The 22127-nt window shown below is 34.7% G+C and overlaps 1 protein-coding gene across 1 annotated transcript in view; it reads right to left on the bottom strand.

Moving 5' to 3' along the window:
* Positions 1-22127, bottom strand: part of TLL1 (tolloid like 1) — a gene marked incomplete at its 3' end in the record, with an annotated part of 255621 nt that overhangs the window by 139650 nt on the left and 93844 nt on the right. The window contains exons 2-4 of the mRNA XM_079919481.1: positions 5476-5586; positions 1736-1816; positions 85-237 (exon numbers count right to left, since the gene is read on the bottom strand). Of these exons, the coding sequence (XP_079775607.1) occupies positions 85-237; positions 1736-1816; positions 5476-5586 (345 nt within the window). The remainder of the gene's footprint in view (positions 1-84; positions 238-1735; positions 1817-5475; positions 5587-22127) is intronic.

Raw genomic sequence — 22127 nt, 5'->3', positions numbered from 1 at the left:
GTTAGTATTCTTTAAAAATATACAATTAATCTATATGATAATTATTAATTCTTTATCAAAATAGACTCTCTGGGAATATCTTACCAGTGAAGTTGCCTCCTATAACGTAAGGAATAACACCTCCAGGCCATACTCTTTCAGTTCTTGATGTAGCAGCTCTGGGAACTCGATTTTTCTCATTTTGCCCTGAGAATTTTAGAGGTACTTTTTCCTTAACTGTGTTGTTTTGCTCCAAGCCTGCAGTGACATTTAAAACATTCTGTGAAACAGAAGTCCTTGGTCAGAGAATCATTTACCTCTTAAAGGACAAGGTAAAATGCCTTATTTACACATTTATATAAATATGCCTGAAGTCAAAATGCATTAAAGAAAAACTTCATTTATATTACATACTTGAAAAAAGTGTTAAAATATTTAAGTAGTTCATGTCAAAATACTATTTTCTAATGCTCTATGAGCAAATTTGATGAATTTCCATACAACAGCCCACAGTGGACAGAAGTCAGGTAGACTTTGTAAGCCACAGAAAAATTCTTTTGTTTTCTACTTTACTAGAGCACTAAGAAATTCACCACTAGAATTAAAAAGACATTGTTTAAAAAGTCCTATGATGTTCAAAACCTTTCTTACTCCTGCTAAATCCCTAGTCCTTTAAATCAGAATTGATATTCTGTAGTACAGCTTAAAATTGTGAATATTACACTGTAGAGATAGTAAATGAAATAGAATAAGACAGATATGGTCTCAGATTCTGGGACAATGGGCTATCTCTATTTCACTTTCCTCGAGATTCATATCCACACAACAGAAAAGATTTAGAGAGCAGTACACAAGGTGAACAGGCCAACATAAAATGCAGTCTATTGTGGAAGAGCTTTCAAGTCTGCAGTCACTAACTTTTCTTGATGACCCTTCATAATTTTTTGTTACTGTTTTATTTTTCCTACATTTTCATGATTATTTTTTCTTATTTATATATCATTGTTTATGCAAATAGTTTACCACTTACATACACTTCAGACACAACGAATACTGAATGTATGTGCCCTATGCCTGTGTTCCTAACATGTCTAACTTTTTAATATCCTGGAGCAAAGTATCTTCACTTTGGAAAATTAATCCTTAAAAGTAGGCACTTTAAAATATTTAATTAGTACTAATCAATTTAAGATATGTTAGGATATGAACTTTGAACAGAAGACTTGAAAAAGAAACTCTAAAATCTACAAATAGTGATTAATAAATTCAATACTTTAAATATTAACTAATCATTAAGCCAGAAGGCAGTTTCTCTGAATGTTTTCTATATATATTTTTGGAAGGGTAAAAAATATTTTCAATTATTTTTTTAATCTAATTAATCAGTTTGACAATTTACTTTAAGTGGATTTTATTTCAAAAGAAACAGCCATGATATTTTTCCATTTGACTAAAACGGATGTAGCTCCATGCTTGATAGAAATACCAATCTACTGGAAATAAATACCAACAATAAAATAAACACCTAATACATTTTTTTATTAAAGAGAAGCTGAAAATAAGCTAAAATATTTCAAATGTCCCCAATTAAGTTCTAAAAAACTTACGTTGGATATCAACTAACAAAATAACAATGAATAAAGGACTCTTTCTCAGCATATATCCTTTCCATAATTTGCAGCTTAATGGAAAACAGAACTACTATGAGTATAATATTCACTGTACATCATGTCTGAAACTTTAAACATTGATATACCAGAGCCAATTCTTCTTATCCTGTCTATAAGTTGGTAGAGGGCCCCTCGTTTCTTTGACATACCATGGTCTCCAAATCCACCTTAAAGAGTAAAAGAAAATAGTAAGTTAACTTCACTGTAAATTAAAGTTCTTGTAAATAAGTAATAGTAATAGGCTACATTGATTTCTCTTTGGACATCTCTTTTTATGTGGTCTTAAAGTAATGAATACCCATAAATCTTGGAAGAGGGTAAAAATTCTACAATAACAAATTTTAGTAACTAAAACTAAAGGGGTAAGAGAAATTAAGAGAGCAATCTAAATGACTTTATTTGGACATCATGGCAATTGCATCATCTATTGATAATTTGAAACATTTTTCTTCACTGTGACCTTGACATCACATAGTATTATATAAGATGACAACAAGTTGTTCTTTCCTGTTGAGTGCATTCCAGCTATTTTCCCAATACAAACTAAATATTTTCAGATGGCAAATCAGCAAATGGAAATAAAAATGTTAGAAGAGCATAGGTATGTAAATTCTCAATGCAACAGGAAAAAAAAAGCAAGTGTATAGTGCAACTTTTGCCCCAAAGCTTGGATAAATTTTGAGATATTTCTAATAGCATATGACATTTTATAATGTATTCAAATAAATTTTGAAAATTAGTTTCTATAATTTATAAAAACCAATAACATAAATTTAAAAAAATTCACAAGGTAAGAATCCAAAAGGACGTCCAGCTGCAAAATACACTGTTAAGTTATGCAATTTGCAAAATTTATAAAGGTGATATAAAGAATTTTATAGCTCAAAATGTAGAGGAGAGGGTGACATAAGAAAATATGTTTCCTTGCAATTTTAAGAACAAAGTCATATCAGAAAGCAGATCATTTGACGAAAATCCAAATCTTCTGATTCTCATTCCAGGGCTTTAACAAAATGCTCTCCCAGTTTTATCTCTTATTTTGCCTTCTCCTTGAATCTTTGATAGACAAATACAAAGAGGTATCATTGAATAAACAAGTAATTTGATCACTAATGATATCAGAACAAGTGGTTCATGAGCCTGTGGGCTAAGACAATGAAAGAGGACCAGAAATTCATGCAAACCACAAAGGGTTCTTGCATGGAAATAGTTTGAACTATTTCCTTCCAATATTTTTTCCCCTTTGAAATTAATACTGAAACCTAATTACCTAGATTGAAGCTAATAACAAAAACAATAATAAAAATTATTAATATATAAGCCTCTTATAGGAAATATCAATTAAGTCCTTATAAGGCAAATAAGTTAGAGTGCCTTATAAGGCACTCTATAAGTATAAGGCAAATAAGTTAAGTTGTTCACTAATAATCTGCTTAATCATTTGAATTACATGGTCACATTTTTGTCGTGCCCCTTGAGAAAAAGATTTGAAATTTTTTTCATTGAATATTTTAGAAAGATGAGGTAATACTTAAATGCATTCATTCCTAAGCAGTTACAACAAACATTCTTAAAGGATAGTAAAAATGTATTTGAAATGACCATTGCATAACAATTATATTGCATATTAGATAGGTCTGAAACACATATAAATAGGTATAGAAAGAGGCTACAAATAGCTATAGAAGGAGGAAAAAAGAAATGTCTTAGTTAATATTAAGGTAATTATAAGCATAAGAATAATTATAGGCTAGGGAAAACATTTCAAGACTCTCAAAGTCAATAATGTTTTTTGAATAATTTTTATAGCAATATAAATAAAATTCTGTGTAGATAGTTCACTGAAATAGAAAAAAGGAAAATTCATAATGTGTTTCTCATATATTCTAAAATTTTTAAAATAAAAATATACAAACCTAATAAATATTTGAGAAAGACAATACATTTTGAAATAAGAAAATAAATATAGTCAATTCAGCACAAACTAACAAGAAAGGGAAAAGTTAGAGTAAGAAAAAACTAAAATATAGAATTCTTTATGATGTTTGAAATTCAACTGAATAGTGCAAATTACTTTGAAACATGTACCTTTCACATATATATTTACAGTATGATTTTTATAATTGATAGTATAATTCTGTTTTATGCTATTTATCTAAATAATGATATTTTACTTCCAAATGTTACTATTTCAGAGCTTAACTATAAATGAAATGACAAAATTACATAGTATTAAAATGTTCTAAATCACAGAAAATGAATGTCCCCAGTACAAAGAGAGGACAATGGGTTAAATAAATGACCTGAATAAAGCTTGAATCTAATGAAAATTTTAATAAAAATTGAGAATGTAATGTGATAAATTTAAGATTTTGCTGAGTTATATCATTGCTCTCTTGTTCCAAATCCGTTGTCTCTGTGACAGTGTTAAGTGTGAGATAGTGGTTGGAGTCTGTCAATAAACATACCTATAGGAATGTACTATCTGTGATTACACTGCAAAGCAGTTTCCCTCATATATTTGGTGTATGTTTCAGAAAAGACTCACTATGTATAAAAAGGCTAAAGCATATTATTTTTAAGTACTGTATTATTTAAGTTTTATTACCTTACATAAATTTCTTATATGTAATAATATTTTGATTATGTACAATAATGTCTTTATTCTTAAAAGGGCATGCTAACCTATTTAATATTGAAAAGCTATGTTGTTGGCAATTCACTTCAAAATATTTTATACATACTTGTACATGTATGCATGCACACATACATACAGAGAGCAAATATGGTAAACTGAACAACTGCTGAATCTTCAAGGTGTATGGTTGTTGTTTGCATTATCCTATCAACTTTTAGATATCTTTGAAACATGTCATAATAAAAAGCTGCAAAAAAGTAAATTGGGCAAAGAGTCTTAAGACTAAAATATATTTGTCTGCTAGATACCACAGAGGAGCTATATGTTTTATTTTCCATAGAATACAAGAAGAAAATAAAAATAGCATTGGACAGAAGGAGAGATTCAATGAAATCAAAAAGCATGACACTGAATAAATGTTTTAGCAATAACTACAAAAAGAAATTTAAAATTTTTAACCTTGCAATTTTTCTCCAAAATAAAATACAGAATAAAAACTGTATCAAGATAATATAAAATAATGTTTAAATTTTAGTCCAGATATTTTAAAATGAGGACCCAAATGTCTTTTAAAATATTACAAGTCTCATATAGGCATAATTCAAATATGTTCAAACAGCTGAAATTGATATTCTCTTCCAGGTTTCCACAAAAATTATAAATATAGATATATAAATTTTTCTAAATAAGTTTGTATTTAATGACTCTAAGAATAATTTACTTTTTGCATCTCAATATCTAAATAGGAGGCAACTGAATATAATGTTCAAGACTATGAAATTTAACCTTCCTCAGAATTGAATTTTGGTCCTGACTCAGTCATTTCCTGGCTATGTGACAATAAGAAAACTACGTAACCTTGTAAATCTCCATCTCCTCACTTGTAAATCACAATAAGCAGCTACCTTCATGGGGTCATTATGAGGATTCAAAGAGCTAACACCTGCAGAGTACTTAAACCAGGCCCCGTACATGGTACATGGTAAACACTACAATATCTTTGTTAAATACATTAATTAATAAAATTAAAACTATGAATAAAACTTAAATTTCTAAATAGGCTCATTCATATCAAGAAAATCAAAGTTGATCACTGGAATATTAAAAATGATCTAAAGAGTATTTTAGCATTTCAAGAGTATATTTTCTTCTAAATGAATGCAAACTGAATCAAATAATCAACTGTACCTGTGGTATGTCCAAATTTTCCAAAGGGGTTCTGTGTAAGGTCAATTGTCCTATCAATTTGAAAGATATTTAAGTCTTCATCGTCTAAGGCAATGTCACCCCAAAACACAGCTAAAAAACAAAATTTCAATTAAAATATAAATTATTTAAGAACAAAAATTGACGCAAACACAGCTAATTAGAAAAATATTGCTAAAAAATGTGGAAATGTGGTCCCTAAAGATATAGAGATATTTCAGAAAGTAAGTGTAACTGAACTTACTGGACCTGTTACAGTGTAATATGAGCCACCTGTGAAAGGATGTGACCCACTGTTTTTACTTTGATGTTTGAGGGGAGAGGGAGAAAGTTATTTCTTTGAATGAAATGGCCTCAGATTTATGGGGTGGGGGGGTTCTAAGAGAAGAAAATTCAGCAATCATGGCTAATTTGCAAATAAGTGAAAATCTGATAAGAATGCCTATATTTACAGTGGATGTCTGAGATCAGCAGGTCTTCACTGACAGGTAGAAGAAGAGGTAGTAGCAACTAAACCGTGTGCTATGATAGCTTCATAAAGTGAAGTTCAATTGAGACAAAAGAATATTGCACTGTTATAGCAACTTATTCATCACATTTTTATACAGTTATAATGCACTTTTTCTAAAGATGGCATTGCCTCTGAGTCTCTGTAAAATGTATAAATTAAGTCAACTTTTATTTAGGCAATGACCAGGTGCTGACCTTTCATCATTAATGACAAATAAGACATTGTCCATATTTTTAGGAGCATCAAAATCATTACCCTGATCCTTGAAACACTCTATCTTTTATGCCCAGCAGTTTATGCTACTTAATAAAGCAAAGCTCTATAAACCATTGTGAATGTATTTAAACCAGTAAGTGAATTCTCTTTTAAGGTCAGAAATATACATTTGCATAACGAAAAATGGCCTCCTTGTTTATTTGAGTCCAAAAGTATCCCTTTGTACTATCAGATGTCAAAATATAATAAGTTTAGGAAATGTAGCAAATTTAAGAGAGAGAATAAATTAATCATGAAATAGTAAAACATTGACAAATGCCATGGAAATTCTGGGATATTTGTTTCTTGATACAGGTTTACAAATTTGCTTTTTAAATTTTTTCTTCAGATTTTTCTTCTGCAAAACCAAAAAGGAGAGGAGAAATTTACATTAAAAAATTTAGAGCGAATCCTACTCAATATATTGTAATCACCTATAAGGGAAAAGAATCTGAAAAAGTGTATATATATAACTGTATCACCATGTTGTACACCTGAAGCTAGCACAACATTGTAAATCAACTATATTTCAATTTTAACAAGTGAAAAATATTTAGAAAATGACAAAATCCATCCTTTTCAAATCACTTTTACTAAATTCAAACCTTAATATGTATGAATTTTAGCTATAAAAACTAATTAATAAAATTAGTTTTAAGTCATAAATTTCAATCCTGAAAGCTATACAATGCTTTAGGCTTTGATCAAAGGTTTATCATATAAAATTGTATACTTAGTTTAGTTCGCTTATACAAAACTGACATGAGATAAGAAGGAGTTTATTTATGTGTAAATCTAGAAAGGAAGAAAATAGAAACTAGTTCAAGACGCGTTATCAGCTCAACATATGAAAAAATCTTCATTAGAATTAGAATTCGCTCATCAACCCCTCTCTTCTGCCCTACTGTCAATGGAATGGCAGTCTGTAGAAGTAAAGTGATGCTTACAATCTTTTGATATCAGAGACGAAGAAGTCTGTAGAAGAGTTAATAGTGCTGACTAAGAAGTTGGTCTTGATGCCTGAAATTGAATCCAGATTCTAATCAGCTTCATACACATGCAGCAGGAACTGCTAAGTCTCCACCATCCCTAAAGCCAGACATCCTAACAAATAGATGGTCTACCTAAATAAAATATTTTTCAATTATATAAAGGCTGATTCATTTTCATAAATAAATTTTGCACTTTTTTTTCAAGATTTTTCACTATTCCAAGGTAGATACAAGTTTGCTAGTTATTTAAATCGCCTATCGTGTATTTACTATCACATAGTTGTGAACACTGACTGGCAGTGACTCTCTCAGTCTGCCTCTTCCTTCCCTAGTGCTGGGGGACAGTTAAGGACACTAAAAAAGTGCTTCTCTTTTATTTTTCCAGAAATCACAGCAAATCTGGTAAAAATGCAGGCTCTGATTTAGTAGGTCTGGGGAGAGGTCTCAGATCTACATTTTTAAGAAGCTCTCATTACTACAAATAATTATCATTGTCATTATCTTTATTAGAGTCATTTTTTTCCTCCAGCAATAAATTTTACTCCTCTCTGAATCAGCTGGTTGACTTGAAAGCTTAAGCATTCAACCAAATAAAGTGTATTTCGTCTGTACTACATTTATATAATAAAGGTAGTAGTAAAATAAAACTCAAATGTGTTTTAGATTTTTATTTTCTTGTAGTGACTTTTCACATACAATAGGATTCATGTCTTGATGGATTATATCAAACGAAGATCAGCAGTCCAAGTTGATATAATACTTCACAGAAGAAAAAAAAATATTTCTGGGATAAGAACGGCATAAGACCAGATGATTCTCGAAGGAGACAAAACTGCTCCGGAGTACATAGCTTATTTTTTATTTATTGTTATTTTTTTCTGAACTAATAGCCTCAGTAGCTTTGCAGTTCTGAATATGCCATGAATTGCTTCAGGAGCAATAGTGAGTGACTAAGCCAATTCGTATGTGTGTAGACTTGATATACTGTAGGCCATATACACCATTAAATCTTGATATTGTCTACAGCAGCAAAAAATAGACATCTTAGAATTTTCAACCTATCACATTGTATAAAATGCAAAATTTCTTTTTTTTTTTGCACACATTTGAAGGTTTCCTTAATTCACCTTCTACTTTAGTCTAAGTGACTTATTTCTACATGTTAAATATTTACTTATGCATTGGCATAGCAAGCTGGACAATGACAATTTATATTAATATGGATTTAGAATTTGCATTGTAATCCAACATATATTTTTTATAGAGGCTCCAAGATATTTGTAATTCTCAAGTCTACTTTGGAGCTTTTTGTTTTTCTTTCTATATGGTATTTTCTATTTATTTTCATCAAAAAACAAAAATTAAAGAGAAATACTTTTAAAACTATAAATTATCAGGCTTCCCTGGTGGTACAGTGTTAAAAATCCACCTGCCAATGCAGGGGACATGGGTTCATTCCCTGGCCCAGGAAGATCCCACATGCTGTGGAGCAACTAAGCCCGTGTGCCACAGCTACTGAGCCTGAGCTCTAGAGCCCGTAAATCACAACCACTGAGCCCGCATGCCACAACTACTGAAGCTCGCGTGCCTAGAGCCCGTGCTCCACAAGAGAAGCCACGACAATGAGAAGCCCTTGCACCACCAACCTGCCGCAACTAGAGAAAGCCCGCACTCAGCAACGAAGACCCAACACAGCCAAAAATAAACAAACAAATTAATTAATAAAAAAACTATATATTATCAGTCATTAGCCCCATTTAATACAGTGATTTGAGTTTAGTGATATCAGATACAGAAGCAATATAGGAAATTGGTTATAAATTACTATACTAGGGAAATGTTCAGTACAATTAGAATATTTACTAACTGTTTGGAATTCTGCTCAGATCCAGTCAAAAAATAGGGATGTAGTTAACCAATAGGCCAAAATAAAATGTCAAAAATAACAATTTTGAAACTACTTGGAAAACCACAGATTTTGTTTTTCCCCAAAGGCTATTTGCATTCATTGTACTACAAATTTTTTTTTTAATCAGAGACCAAAAAAAAAAAAAAGTGTGCTTTTACTGCACATTTTATAAAAGAATATATGGTGAAAATAAGCCATCCAAGGTTGTGATTCCCTACACTCTAACTTTAAATGATGTCTCTTCCACCCACATCCCAATTCCCCAGTGATCTATAGTCCTGCAATTCTGAAGCTGGGGTACAGGGACCAGCTTTAAGGACACTTCAAGCCTGTGATTTTCTAAAACCTGTATGCAAAAAATATGTATGAGTTTGTAAACACAGTCACCACATGTTTTCCAGAGAAGAGGTCCATAGTAGATTGCAAAAAGGGGTCACATAAAGTAAAGAACCTCTACTTTTGCAAAAAGCAGAGCCTTTCAATGCACTCAGGAGAAAATACTTACAAACTAAATATTCTCAAGAAAACGAATATATTTTCTTGATAGTTGATGACTACTTGGGAGTACACTGTAGTAGACAAGATGACAGAGCTCCTCAGGCATTTCTTACAGAAAGGCCCCCAGGAAGCTCCTCTCCCCAGCTAACCCTTAGGGGTCTCACCCGCCTCCACGGCCTGCCTGTCTTTCCAACACACAAGATTTCATAACATGCTTTTGATTGTTTGATTCCTCAACCTAAGTTTAAAAATACTGACCACAGGAAGGATGTGTTGCTCATGTTTAAACACTCACTGCCAGAGTGCCTGACATAAAGTAGTCCTCAGTATATGTTTTGAGGCACAAAAATTGTGAATGAGTAAATGAATTGGGGTATAGCTGTATATAACAAAAATGAGGCTAGGCATGCGACATAATTCACAAATTTGCCTTATGACCCCAAATACTAGGTGTTCAACCATTCCAAAGAATATTTCAAATCCTTTCAAGCTAGAGGGAATTACTGTTTTATACTTTAAAATAAAAAACAGTTAAAAGGTAGCTGTCTTTCTTTTTATTCCAATAGCATATATTATTAAGTGTAGTTATGGGAAGTGTATCCTTTTTTCCTAAACATCACAATAATATGCTCAGGAAATACATGACTGAACTAACAGATCAGTTATCTTGAGACATATAGGATTTGAGAAATAACTTAAAGATTCAACAATAGCCAAGAGGACTTGCTTATCACACTTTTTCAGTTTAAACTTTATGCTGTTATTGATGTTGGAATTTGGGAGGAAGATGACGTCATGTGAAGACCTGACAAAGCTACTTTGGCTGCTGTAGGCTAAAATATAGGCCTAGGGAAAATCTCCTCAGACAAGGGCAACAGCGAAGGCTTAAAAGTCAACTATTTTTACATGATTGACAACCACTAAGCAAATTCCCAAGGAAAAGTAAGATTTGGCAAAAGTTCCAATATATATATCTTTGGAGACAACGTTACCTTACTTAAAAGAGGAAATAATGTTCTGGTGGCATTTCATATGCACAGAATAAATTTTTTCCCCAAAATGACAAACATGAAAGTTTGGGAAACAATTATTTAACATTTTAAAAGTTCTTGATACAACACTAAAATAAATGAAGATATATTTTTATATAGATTCTCAGAAATGATCTTCAAAAAAAAAAGGGTAAGAAATTTTTCATGTAGTACATTTTTTTCTTAAATTTCTAATAATAATAAAGAATTTGTAGTCCAGTTATTTTAGTGGTTGTTCATAAAAAAATCATAATGCAATGCTTTACTTAAAATATTTCATAGGGTTTTTTCAAGATCTGCATTATAACTTCTACCATATACTATCACATAGGCTGAACAAAATCATCCAATCTACAAAAAGTGTGACGTGGTGAAGTATAAATGATGAGTTAAATAAAATGGTTTACTCATCTTTCTCCGATAAACTGGATTGAAAGGTGGTTCTGGATAATATTACTCTCATCTGCTGCCTTAAAACAAGATGCCTCGGGCTTCCCTGGTGGCGCAGTGGTTGAAAGTCCGCCTGCCGATGCAGGGGACGCGGGTTCGTGCCCCGGTCCGGGAAGATACTACATTGCCACGGAGCGGCTGGGCCCGTGAGCCATGGCCGCTGAGCCTGAGCGTCGGGAGTGCAACGGGAGAGGCCACAACAGTGAGAGGCCCGCGTACCACAAAAAAAACAAAACAAAAAACAAGATGCCTCTATGTACCAAGGGCAGGTGTTTTGGAGGAAGGGGATATAAAACAGTATAAAAAGCTAACTGTTTGGGCAGTTATTTAAAAAAAAAAACTGTCCAAACATACTCCAAATTTAGAGGTTACTTCAAAGAACACAAAACTGCAGCTCGAGTTAAACACAGTTTTGATTATTTCTTGAATCAGGAAACAAAATACAGTCTCAGCACAAAATCAGATGTTCAATATGAAATGCAAAACAAATAAACATATGCATATACATGTACATATATACCATGCAAGGAATATTCCTCCAGAATATGGAGACATTTGATAATAACTTTTCTTGATATTAATGAGTTTCAAGATAAATCTAGATTGATCGATAGATTCTGAACACAGAACAGAAGCAGCAATTTATCTTTTTTAAATCTTTTTTTTTTCTGTTTTAATGCACTTTTACAATATGGATGTGATTAAATACTAAATTTTCAAATAATTGTATCTTCCTTCTTAAGTCAGAAAACAAAAGTTTTCCCACAAAAAAGATCCATCAAAATACCGTGTCAATCTGCATTTATAACCCACAATACCCATGGATAGGGTTTCTCAGGACATTTTAAAAATGTCAACCACATCACAAATACTCATTTTGAACTCTTTGACTCAAAAGAAAAAACACTGACAGAAAAGTACTTTGATCAAGAAATGTAAAAATAAATATTGAAACTTATTTTGTGTATGGCCTAGTATTTTCCGTCACAAGTTTTTAAAAAAATGGTTTATTGTAGCTCATAAGTTTTTTAAAACTGCCATTCTTTTTTTTTTTTTTTTTCGTGGTACACGGGCCTCTCACTGCTGTGGCCTCTCCCGTTGCGGAGCACAGGCTCCAGATGCGTAGGCTCAGCGGCCATGGCTCACGGGCCCAGCCGCTTCGCGGCATGTAGGATCCTCCCGGACCGGGGCACGAACCCGTGTCCGCTGCACCGGCAGGCGGACTCTCAACCACTGCGCCACCAGGGAAGCCCAAAAACTGCCATTCTTATACTGCTCAAATAAAGAATATATAATCAACCACTACCAAGATTTGGTTTATTTATATTTCCCATGTCCTCTGTCTTATAACAATTGAGCTAACACCTGTTTTTCCTTCCCTTAGGCTTGTAATTGCCTACATCTGTGGCCAGTGTAGGAGTCACCCTGATACTTCTTTTTAAATTAATTTACATTTTTAAATTAAATTGGTTTATTTTCTAAATATTGACCTTAGCTCTTGGAGTAAATCTTCATGCCTTCCTGGAAGTAAGGTCATTCATGAAAATGCTATTTTCTATATTCTAGCTATGTTTTACCCATTGGCTGGTCACCTTTTCACAAAAACAGAAGAATTTTTTTTCTCACTTTCCATTTTTATTAGTCTATTGTTATAATAGGTTAAGAGAGAAAATGTTATATTCCAACCTTTCTGGCCATTGTTCATCTTTGTAAAAGATTTCCTCTAGAGCACAAGTCAAAGGTTGGAGTCTTTTTTCTTTGCTTAATTTATGCCATCGCACAGCCCTCAAGTCAACATGTGCTCAGTGAAATAGGCTTTACAAAATTTAAAAGCTCATTAACATCCTAAAAACTTGACTCCGCATACTGATTTCTATTCCTTCTCTTCTTAGCCTCAGAGACCTTCAGCAATTGAAAGGATAATTAAAGGGAACTTTATTCACACCAAAACAAGAAAAAATTGAAATATCTGTGAAATATCCTTGGTCAATATTATTTTGAACTTTGTAAAAGTTCCATAAAGTGTCAGTAACTTATATCGATATTAAATGTATGGTGCTTAATGTTAATAAAGCACCCTCATCAATATTATTCCAATTGAGTCTTAGAAAATTCTAGGATATAGATTCATATTATTAACCTGCCGATAGAATTTACTTTTTAAAAAACTTACCATCTCTTATTGCCCATTGTATTATACTATCTCCCTTTATTTGGTTTGGGAGTTTATTGGCACTAACTTTAGGTAATTTTTTAGAGAAAAAAGATTCTGAGTCAGAAGCACTGTCTGTCTAAAAACTTCAATTTGAGGTAATGCTGGTGCCCCATATGAACCACTTGATGGTCTCATATAGCAAATGAAGAGAAGAGGTGCCTTTGTTTTTGGATGGGGAGAAACAAGGATGGACTGCATTGGCATATGGAGATGATGTACTTCATTGACAATTGGAAGTGACCTACAAAAGAAATAGTATTTTAGTAGTACTACTAAATAAAAAAGGAGTTCGTCATAGCTGGCGTGCTGGAAGGAAAGAAAACACCAAAGACTCTGCTTATTGTCTAGTTGCAATATTAATATTACTGAATAATCTTCCAGTAATGTTTCAAGTCTGGTTTTAGATAATAAATTAGAAGGAAATAGATGTTGAAATGTAAAATGAAATACATGCATATTAGATAAATAAAATCTTTATAAATACCAGAAAAATCATTATTTAAATTTCAATATTAAATAATTATGCCATTATTTCAATTTAAATATTTAGAACTGGCATAAGTATTAGCTAATAGATATAAATTGGAAAACTGGCCATTAAATCCTCCAGTTTCTCTGTAGCAATAGTGATGAGTTATTTTTAAAAAGAGAATAACTTAGAAGCTAAATAAACTACCAAATGTGTATCACGAGCAAAAATTATATATTTAATATTGAGCAAAATAATAGAGTTGGAAAAAATCTATTACTTGAATAAAGTCACTGTAGTCTTATAAAACCAACCAATGTCTGAAAAATGAAAAGAAAGGTCATAAATAAACCTGTATTTTTAATATCCCCACATATATAATTTCTTTGACATCATGTTTTAAATCATTTTGTTTAAGTGTATCCCTTAACTACTTATTGTGGATATAGGTGATTTTACTACTTTTGTCTTTTAACCTTCTTTTTAGCTTTATAAGGGGTTGATATACTACATTTGCCATATATTTGCTTTAATCAGTGAGATTTTTCCTTTTTGTAATGTTCACACTTTATTTCATCAACACAAAATAAACATTTATATGATTTCATGGAGACTAAACACATGTTACTAAAAAACTAATGGGTCAAAGATGAAATCAAAGTGGAAATTAAAAAATACCTTGAGACAAATGACAAAGAACACACACACCATACAAAATCTACGGGATGCAGCAAAAGCAATAAGTACAGGGAAGTTCATAGCTATACAGGCCTTTTTCAAAAAACAAGAAAAATCTCAAATAAACAATCTAACTTAAAAGAGTTAGAAAAAGAAGAACAAACAAACCCTAAAGTGAGCAGAAGGAAGGAAATAAAAGGTCACAGAGGATATAAATGAGACTAAAAAAAAAAAAAAAGAAAAAATCGATAGAGACTTTCCAGGATGGTGGAGGAATAAGAGGACATGGAGTTCATCTCTCCCCACAGATAGATCAAGAATACAACTACAGGACTTCCCTACAGTGGTTAAGAATCCACCTGTCAATGCAGGGGACACGAGTTCAAGCCCTGGTCTGGGAAGATCCCACATGCCATGGAGCAACTAAGGCTGTGTGCCACAACTACAGAGCCTGCACTCTAGAGCCCACGATCCACAACTACTGAGCTGCATGCTGCAACTACTGAAGCCCATGCACCCAGAGCCCATGCTCTGCAACAAGATAAGCCACTGCAATGAAAACCCCGTGCACCGTGATGAAGAGTGGTCCCCCCCTCGCCACAACCAGGGAAATCCCGCCTGCAGCAATGGAGACAAAACGCAGCCAAAACTAAATAAACAAAATTTATTAAAAAAAAAAAAAGGGCTTCCCTGGTGGCGCAGTAGTTGAGAGTCCGCCTGCTGATGCAGGGGACATGGGTTCATGCCCAGGTCCGGGAAGATCCCACGTGCCACAGAGCGGCTGGGCCCGTGAGCCATGGCTGCTGAGCCTGCGCGTTTGGAGCCTGTGCTCCACAACAGGAGAGGCCACAACAGTGAGAGGCCCGCATACCGAAAAAAAAAAAAAAGAATACATCTACAAATGGAACAATTCTCAGAGTACCTGCTAAACACTAACAGACAATTTTGAACACCTAAAAGGACAAGAAAGATCTCCATGTAACCAGGTAGGAGGAAAGAAAAAAGAAGGGAAAAGGAAGAGGAGAGGAAGCAGGATGGGACCTACATTCCTGGTGGGGAGCTGAAGGTAAGGAGGTTTCCTCATCTGGGGAAACCCCCTCACCAGTGGGAGATCAGCTGGCACAGAAGGGGAGCTTTGGTGGCTTGGAGAAGAGCTCAGCAACTGTTCTGTGGCAGGCAGGATAGAGTGGGACCTACTCAGATGGTCCATGCCACAGCCCTGTGTGCCCCAGCCTGAGACAGGTGTCTGCTGGTGTGCACGGGGGCTGGGTGCTGGGATGTGTGGTTTGGAGAGCAAACCCAAGGAGGGGACTGCTGTTGGCTGTGAAAAGAAAGCCTGAAGGGACAGGAGCACTATGGAGGGACCCCACAGGAGCTGGTTCGTGTGCTCCTGCCATCGCCTCCTCCACCCCCTCCCACCTGGGTGGCCTTTCCCTGATCACTGCCTTGGCTCCTTCCTGCCTGATGGGCTCCCATGTGGTCTAGCAACCTCTAGAGCAGACTCCATTCGGCAGGACACACACAGAGGTGAGGCTAAAACCACAGTTAAGCCCCAGGGGCCGTGTGACTAGGGAAGAAAAGCAGAAATCTCTCCTCGAAGCTGTGTGAACCGCAGAGTTACGCCTCCACTGATGGCTTCCTCGCCTGTGAAACATCCGAAAGGGAACAAGTGCTCCTGCAGCTGGGATGGGTCTGGCTTTAGCAGCTGTGGGCTTTGTGGGCACATAAATGGATTAAACGCTCCAACCAAAAGACATAGACTGGCTGAAAAGATACAAAAACAAGACCTATATATGTGCTGCCTACAAGAGACCCACTTCAGACCTAGGGACATATACAGACTGAAAGTGAGGGGATGGAAAAAGATATTCCATGCAAATGGAAATCAAAAGAAAGCTGGAGTAGCAGAACTCATATCAGACAAAATAACTTTAAAATAAAGGCTGTTAAAAGAGACAAGGAAGGACACTACATAATGATCAAGAGATGAATCCAAGAAGAAGAGATAACAATTATAAATATTTATGCACCCAACATAGGAACACCTCAATACATAAGGCAACTGCTAACAGGCTTAAAAGGGGAAATCAACAGTACCACAATAATATCGGGGGATTTTAACACCCCACTTTACACCAATGGACACATCAACCATACAGAAAATTAGTAAGGAAACACAAGCCTTAAATGACATATTAGACCAGATAGACATAATTGATATTTATAGGACATTCCATCTGAAAACAGCAGAATACACTTTCTTCTCAAGGGCACATGGAACATTCTCCAGGGTAGATCACATCTTGGGCCACAAACCAAGCCTTGGTAAATGTAAGAGAATTGAAATCTTATCAAGCATCTTTTCTGACCACAACACTATGAGATTAGAAATCAAACACAGGAAAAAACCAAAAACCCCAAACACATGGAGGCTAAACAATATGCTACTAAATAACCAATGGATTACTGAAATAAATGGGAAATCAAAAAATGCATAGAGACAAATTACATGAAAACATGATGATCCAAAACTGTGGAATGCAGCAAAAGCAGTTCTAAGAGGGAAGTTTATAGCAATACAATCTTACCTCAGGAAACAAGAAAATCTCAAATAAACAACCTAAGTGTATACCTAAAGCAACTAGAGAAAGAAGAACAAACAAAACCCAAAGTAGGTAGAAGGAAAGAAATCAAGAGGATCAGACCAGAAATAAATGAAACAGAGATGAAGAAAACAGTAGCAAATATCAATGAAACTAAAAGCTTTTTCTCTGAGAAGATAAAGAAAATTGATAAATGTTTAGCCAGACTCATCAAGAGCAAAAGGGGAGGACTCAAATCAACAAAATTAAAAAATGAAAAAAGGAGAAGTTACAATGGACACCAAAGAAATACAAAACATCATAAGAGACTACTACAAGCAACTTTATGCCCCAAAATGGACAACCTAGAAGAAATGAACAAATTCTTAGAAAGGTACAACCTTCTGAGACTGAACCAAGAAGGAATAGAAAATATGAGCAGACCAATCACAAGTACTGAAATTTAAACTGTGATTAAAAATCTTGCAACAAACAACAATCCAGGACCAGATGGTGTCACAGGTGAATTCTATCAAATATTTAGAGAAGAGATATAATGTATACTTCTGAAACTCTTCCAAAAATTGCAGAGGAAGGAACAATTCCAAGCTCATTCTATGAGGTCACCATCACCTTGATACCAAAATTAGAGAAAGATATCACAAAAAAAAGTAAATTATAGGCCAATATCACTGATGAAAATAGATGCAAATACCACCAACAAAAAACTAGCAAACCAAATCCAACAACACATTTAAAGGATCATACAGTGTGATCAAGTGGGATTTATCCCAGGGATGCAAGGACTCCTCAATATACGCAAATCAATCAATGTAATACACCATATGAAAAACTGAAGAATAAAAACCATATGATCATCTCAATAGATGGAGAAAAAGCTTTTGACAAAATTCAGCGCCCATTTATGATAAATTCTCCAGAAAGTGGGCATAGAGGGAAGCTACCTCAACATAATAAATGACATATATGACAAACCCACAGCAAACCTCAATCGCAATGGTGAAAAACTGAAAGCATTTCCTCCAAGATCAGGAACAAGACAAGGATGTCCACTCTCACCACTATAATTCAACATAGTTTTGGAAGCCCTTGCCATGGCAATCAGAGAAGAAAGAGAAATAAAAGGAATCCAAATAGGAAAAGGAGAAGTGAAACTGTCATTGTTTGCAGATGACATGATACTATAGAGAGAAAATTGTAAAGTTGCTACCAAAAATCTACTAGAGCTCATAAATGAATTTGGTAAATTTGCAAGATACAAAATTAACACACAGAAATCTCTTGCATTCCTATACACTAACAACAAAAGATCATAATAAATTAGGGAAACAATTCCATTTAACATCACATCAAAAATAATGAAATACCTAGGAATAAACCTACCTAAGGAGACAAAATACTGGTACTCAGAAAACTACAAGATACTGATGAAAGAAATCAAAGATGACACAAACAGATGGTGAGATATACCATGTTCTTGAATTGGAAGAATCAATATTGTGAAAATGACTATACTACCCAAAGCAATCTACAGATCCAGTGCAATCCCTATCAAATTGCCAATGGCATTTTTCACAGAATTAGAACAAAAAATTGCACAATTTGTATGGAAACACAAAAGACACTGAATACACAAAGCAATCTTGAGAAAGAAAAATGGAGCTGGAGGAATCAGGCTTCCTGACTTTAGACTATACTACCAAGCTACAGTCATCAAAACAGTATGGTACTGGCACAAAAACAGAAATATAGATCAACGGAACAGGATAGAATGTCCAGAAACCTATGCACCTATGGTCACCTAATCTATGACAAAGGAGGCAAGGATATACAATGGAGAAAAGGCAGTCTCTTCAATAATTGGTGCTGGGAAAACTGGACAGCTACACGTAAAAGAATGAAATTAGAACACTCCCTAACAACATACACAAAAATAAACTCAAAATGGAATAAAGACCTAAATGTAAGGCTGGATACTATAAAACTCTTAGAGGAAAACATAGGCAGAACACTCTCTGACATAAATCGCAGCAAGATCTTTTTTGACCCACCTCCTAAAGAAAATAAAACAAAAATAGACAAATAGGATGAAATTCAACTTAAAAGCTTTTGCTTTTAAGTAAACCATAAACAAAATGAAAGGACAACTCTTAGAATGGAAAAATATATTTGAAAATGAAGTGACAAACAAGGGATTAATCTCCAAAATATACAAATAGCTCATGCAGCTCAATATCAAAATAAAAAAATCAGAAAATGTAAGGTCTAAATAGATATTTCTCCAAAATGACATACAGATGGCCAAAAAGTACATGAAAAGATGCTCAACATCACAAATTATTAGAGAAATGCAAATCAAAGCTACAATGAAGTATCACCTCACAACACTCAGAATGGCCATCATCAAAAATCTACACACAATAAATGCTGGAGAGGGTATGGAGAAAAGGGAACCCTTCTATACTGTTGGTGGGAATATAAATTGGTACAGCCACTATGGAAAACAGTACAGAGTTTACTTAAAAAACTAAAAATGGAGCCACGATATGATCCAGCAATCCCACTCCTGGGCATATATCCAGAGAAAACTATAATTCAAAAAGATACATGCACCCCAATGTTCATTGCAGCAGTATTTACAATAGCCACGACATGGAAGCAACCTAAATGTACATCAACAGAGGAATGGATAAAGAAGATTTGGTACATATATACAATGGAATATTACTCAATTACTAAAAAGAACAAAATAATGCCACTTGCAGCAACAAGGATAGACCTAGAGATTATCATATTGAGTGAAGTAAGTCAGAGGGAGAAAGACAAATATACGATATCGCTTATATGTGGAATCTTAAAAAAGGGTACAAATGAACTTATCTAAAAAACAGAAGTGGAGTCACAGATGTAGAAAACAAACTTATGGTTACCAGGGGTGAAGTGAGGGAGGGATAAATTGGGAGATTGGGATTGACATATACACACTACTATGTAGTGATTGGAATGCATGAGCCCCTCAGGGAGGGGGGATCTGAGGTGGTGATCGATGAGAGCGTGTCTCCCAGGCAGGAGGGGAATGGTGGAGGAGGTGATGACGGGGGCACATGAGCCTGCTCCAGTGGGAGCCCTCCTTAGTGCCTGTGGAGGCAGGAACCAGAGGGTGAGAAGAGATTCTGCAATGGCGGCTCCACCTTTTGCGTGTTTCCATGGTGGTCCGGGCTTCCTCCATGAGCATTCCTGATAGTGGAGCTCCTCACTCCTGTCCTCTCAGGCTGTCTACTCACAGCCAACAGCAATCCCCTCCCTGGGTATGCTCTCCAAACCCCACATTCCAGCACCCAGCCCCCTTGCACATCAGTGGACACCTATCTTAGGCTGGGGAACACAGGGCTGTGGCAAGGACCATCTGTGTAGGTCTCACTCTGTGCTGCCTGTCACAGACCGCTGCTGGGCACTCCTCCAAGCCCCAGAAGCTCCCCTTCTGTCCCAGCTGATCTCTCCACTGGTGAGGGTGCTTCCCCAGATGTGGGAACCTCTCCTCACCTTCAGCTCCCTGCAAGGGGCACATGTCCCATCCTACTTCCTCTCCTCCTCCTTTTCCCTTCTTTCTTTCAGCTTACCTGATTAGATGGGGATCTTTCTTGTCATTTTAGATGTCTGAGGTCCTCTGCTAATGTTCAGCAAGTGCTCTGTAAGAATTGCTCTATTTGTAGATGTATTCATTTTTTTTTAAGTCCTTATTGAATTTGTTACAATACTGCTTCTGTTTTACATTTTTGGTTTTATTTTGGCCCCGAGGCATGTAGGATCTTAGCTCCCTGACCAGGTATCGAACCCATACGCTCTGCATAGTAAGGCAAAGTCTTAACCACTGGACCAGAGGCAAGCCCCTTTAGATGTATTCTTGATGCATTTGTGGGGAGAGATGAACTCCACATCCTCCTACTCCTTCACCATCTTGAGGATCTCTAAAGAGAAGCCTTGTAATATTTTACTGCTAACTATACTTTTAGCTAAAGGGTTATGGAAGATACTTTATTAGGTCAAAGAAGCCTCTTATGTTCCTATCTTGAATTTTAGCATTTTGATTTATAAAAAAGATTGGCCTATAATATTTTTCTCTTATTTTCACCTGTCTACATTTAGAATTAAAGTTATAATAACCTCCTAAAATGAGTTGGCAGACATTATTTCTTTTCTAGTTACTCAGTCAACTTGTATAAGAGTGGGATTATTTATTCCTTAAACAGTTGGCAGGAATGATCTGTACCCATGTCTGAGCATGGTATTACATTTAAGGGCATATGTTTTTTCTAAATAGTAGCCGAGTTGTTTCCTCGCTCTACTGCTTCTATAAATATGGAGCAGGCTGGGAGATGGGTACCACTACTAGAGTCTTTTCCATGTTATTTTTTTTATTTCTTGAATTATAATTTACTTATAATATTATATCAGTTTCAGGTGTACAACAGTAATTTGATATTTTTATAGATTACACACCATACAAAGTTATTATAAAATATTAACTATATTCTGTGCTGTATATTACATCTCAATGACTTACTTATTTTGTAACTGGTAGTTTGTACTTCTTAATCCCTTCATCTCTTTAGCCCCTTCTCCCATCCCTCTCCACTAGTTTGTTCTCTGTATCTGTCAGCCTGTTTCTGTTTTGTTATATTTGTTCATTTGTTTTGTTTTTAGATTCCACACATGATTGACAATATACAGTATTTATCTTTCTCAGTCTGATATTTCACTAAGCATAATATTCTCCAGGTCCATCCAGATTGTTGCAAATGGCAGAATTTTATTCTTTTTTATGACAGAGTAGTATTTCAGGGTGTGTGTGTGTGTGTGTGTGTGTGTATGTATATATATATATATATTTATATATACACACATACACCAATGTATATGTGTATATATATATATACACACATATATATATAAGATATATACTGTATCCTTTTTATCCATTCATCTGGTGATGGACACTTAGGTTGTTTCCATATCTTGGCTA

Source organism: Stenella coeruleoalba (assembly GCF_951394435.1).
Source record: "Stenella coeruleoalba genome assembly, chromosome: 4".
NCBI lineage: Eukaryota > Metazoa > Chordata > Mammalia > Artiodactyla > Delphinidae > Stenella > Stenella coeruleoalba.
Note: the sequence above shows the minus strand (reverse complement) of the source record. Positions and strands in the feature narration are given on the sequence as shown.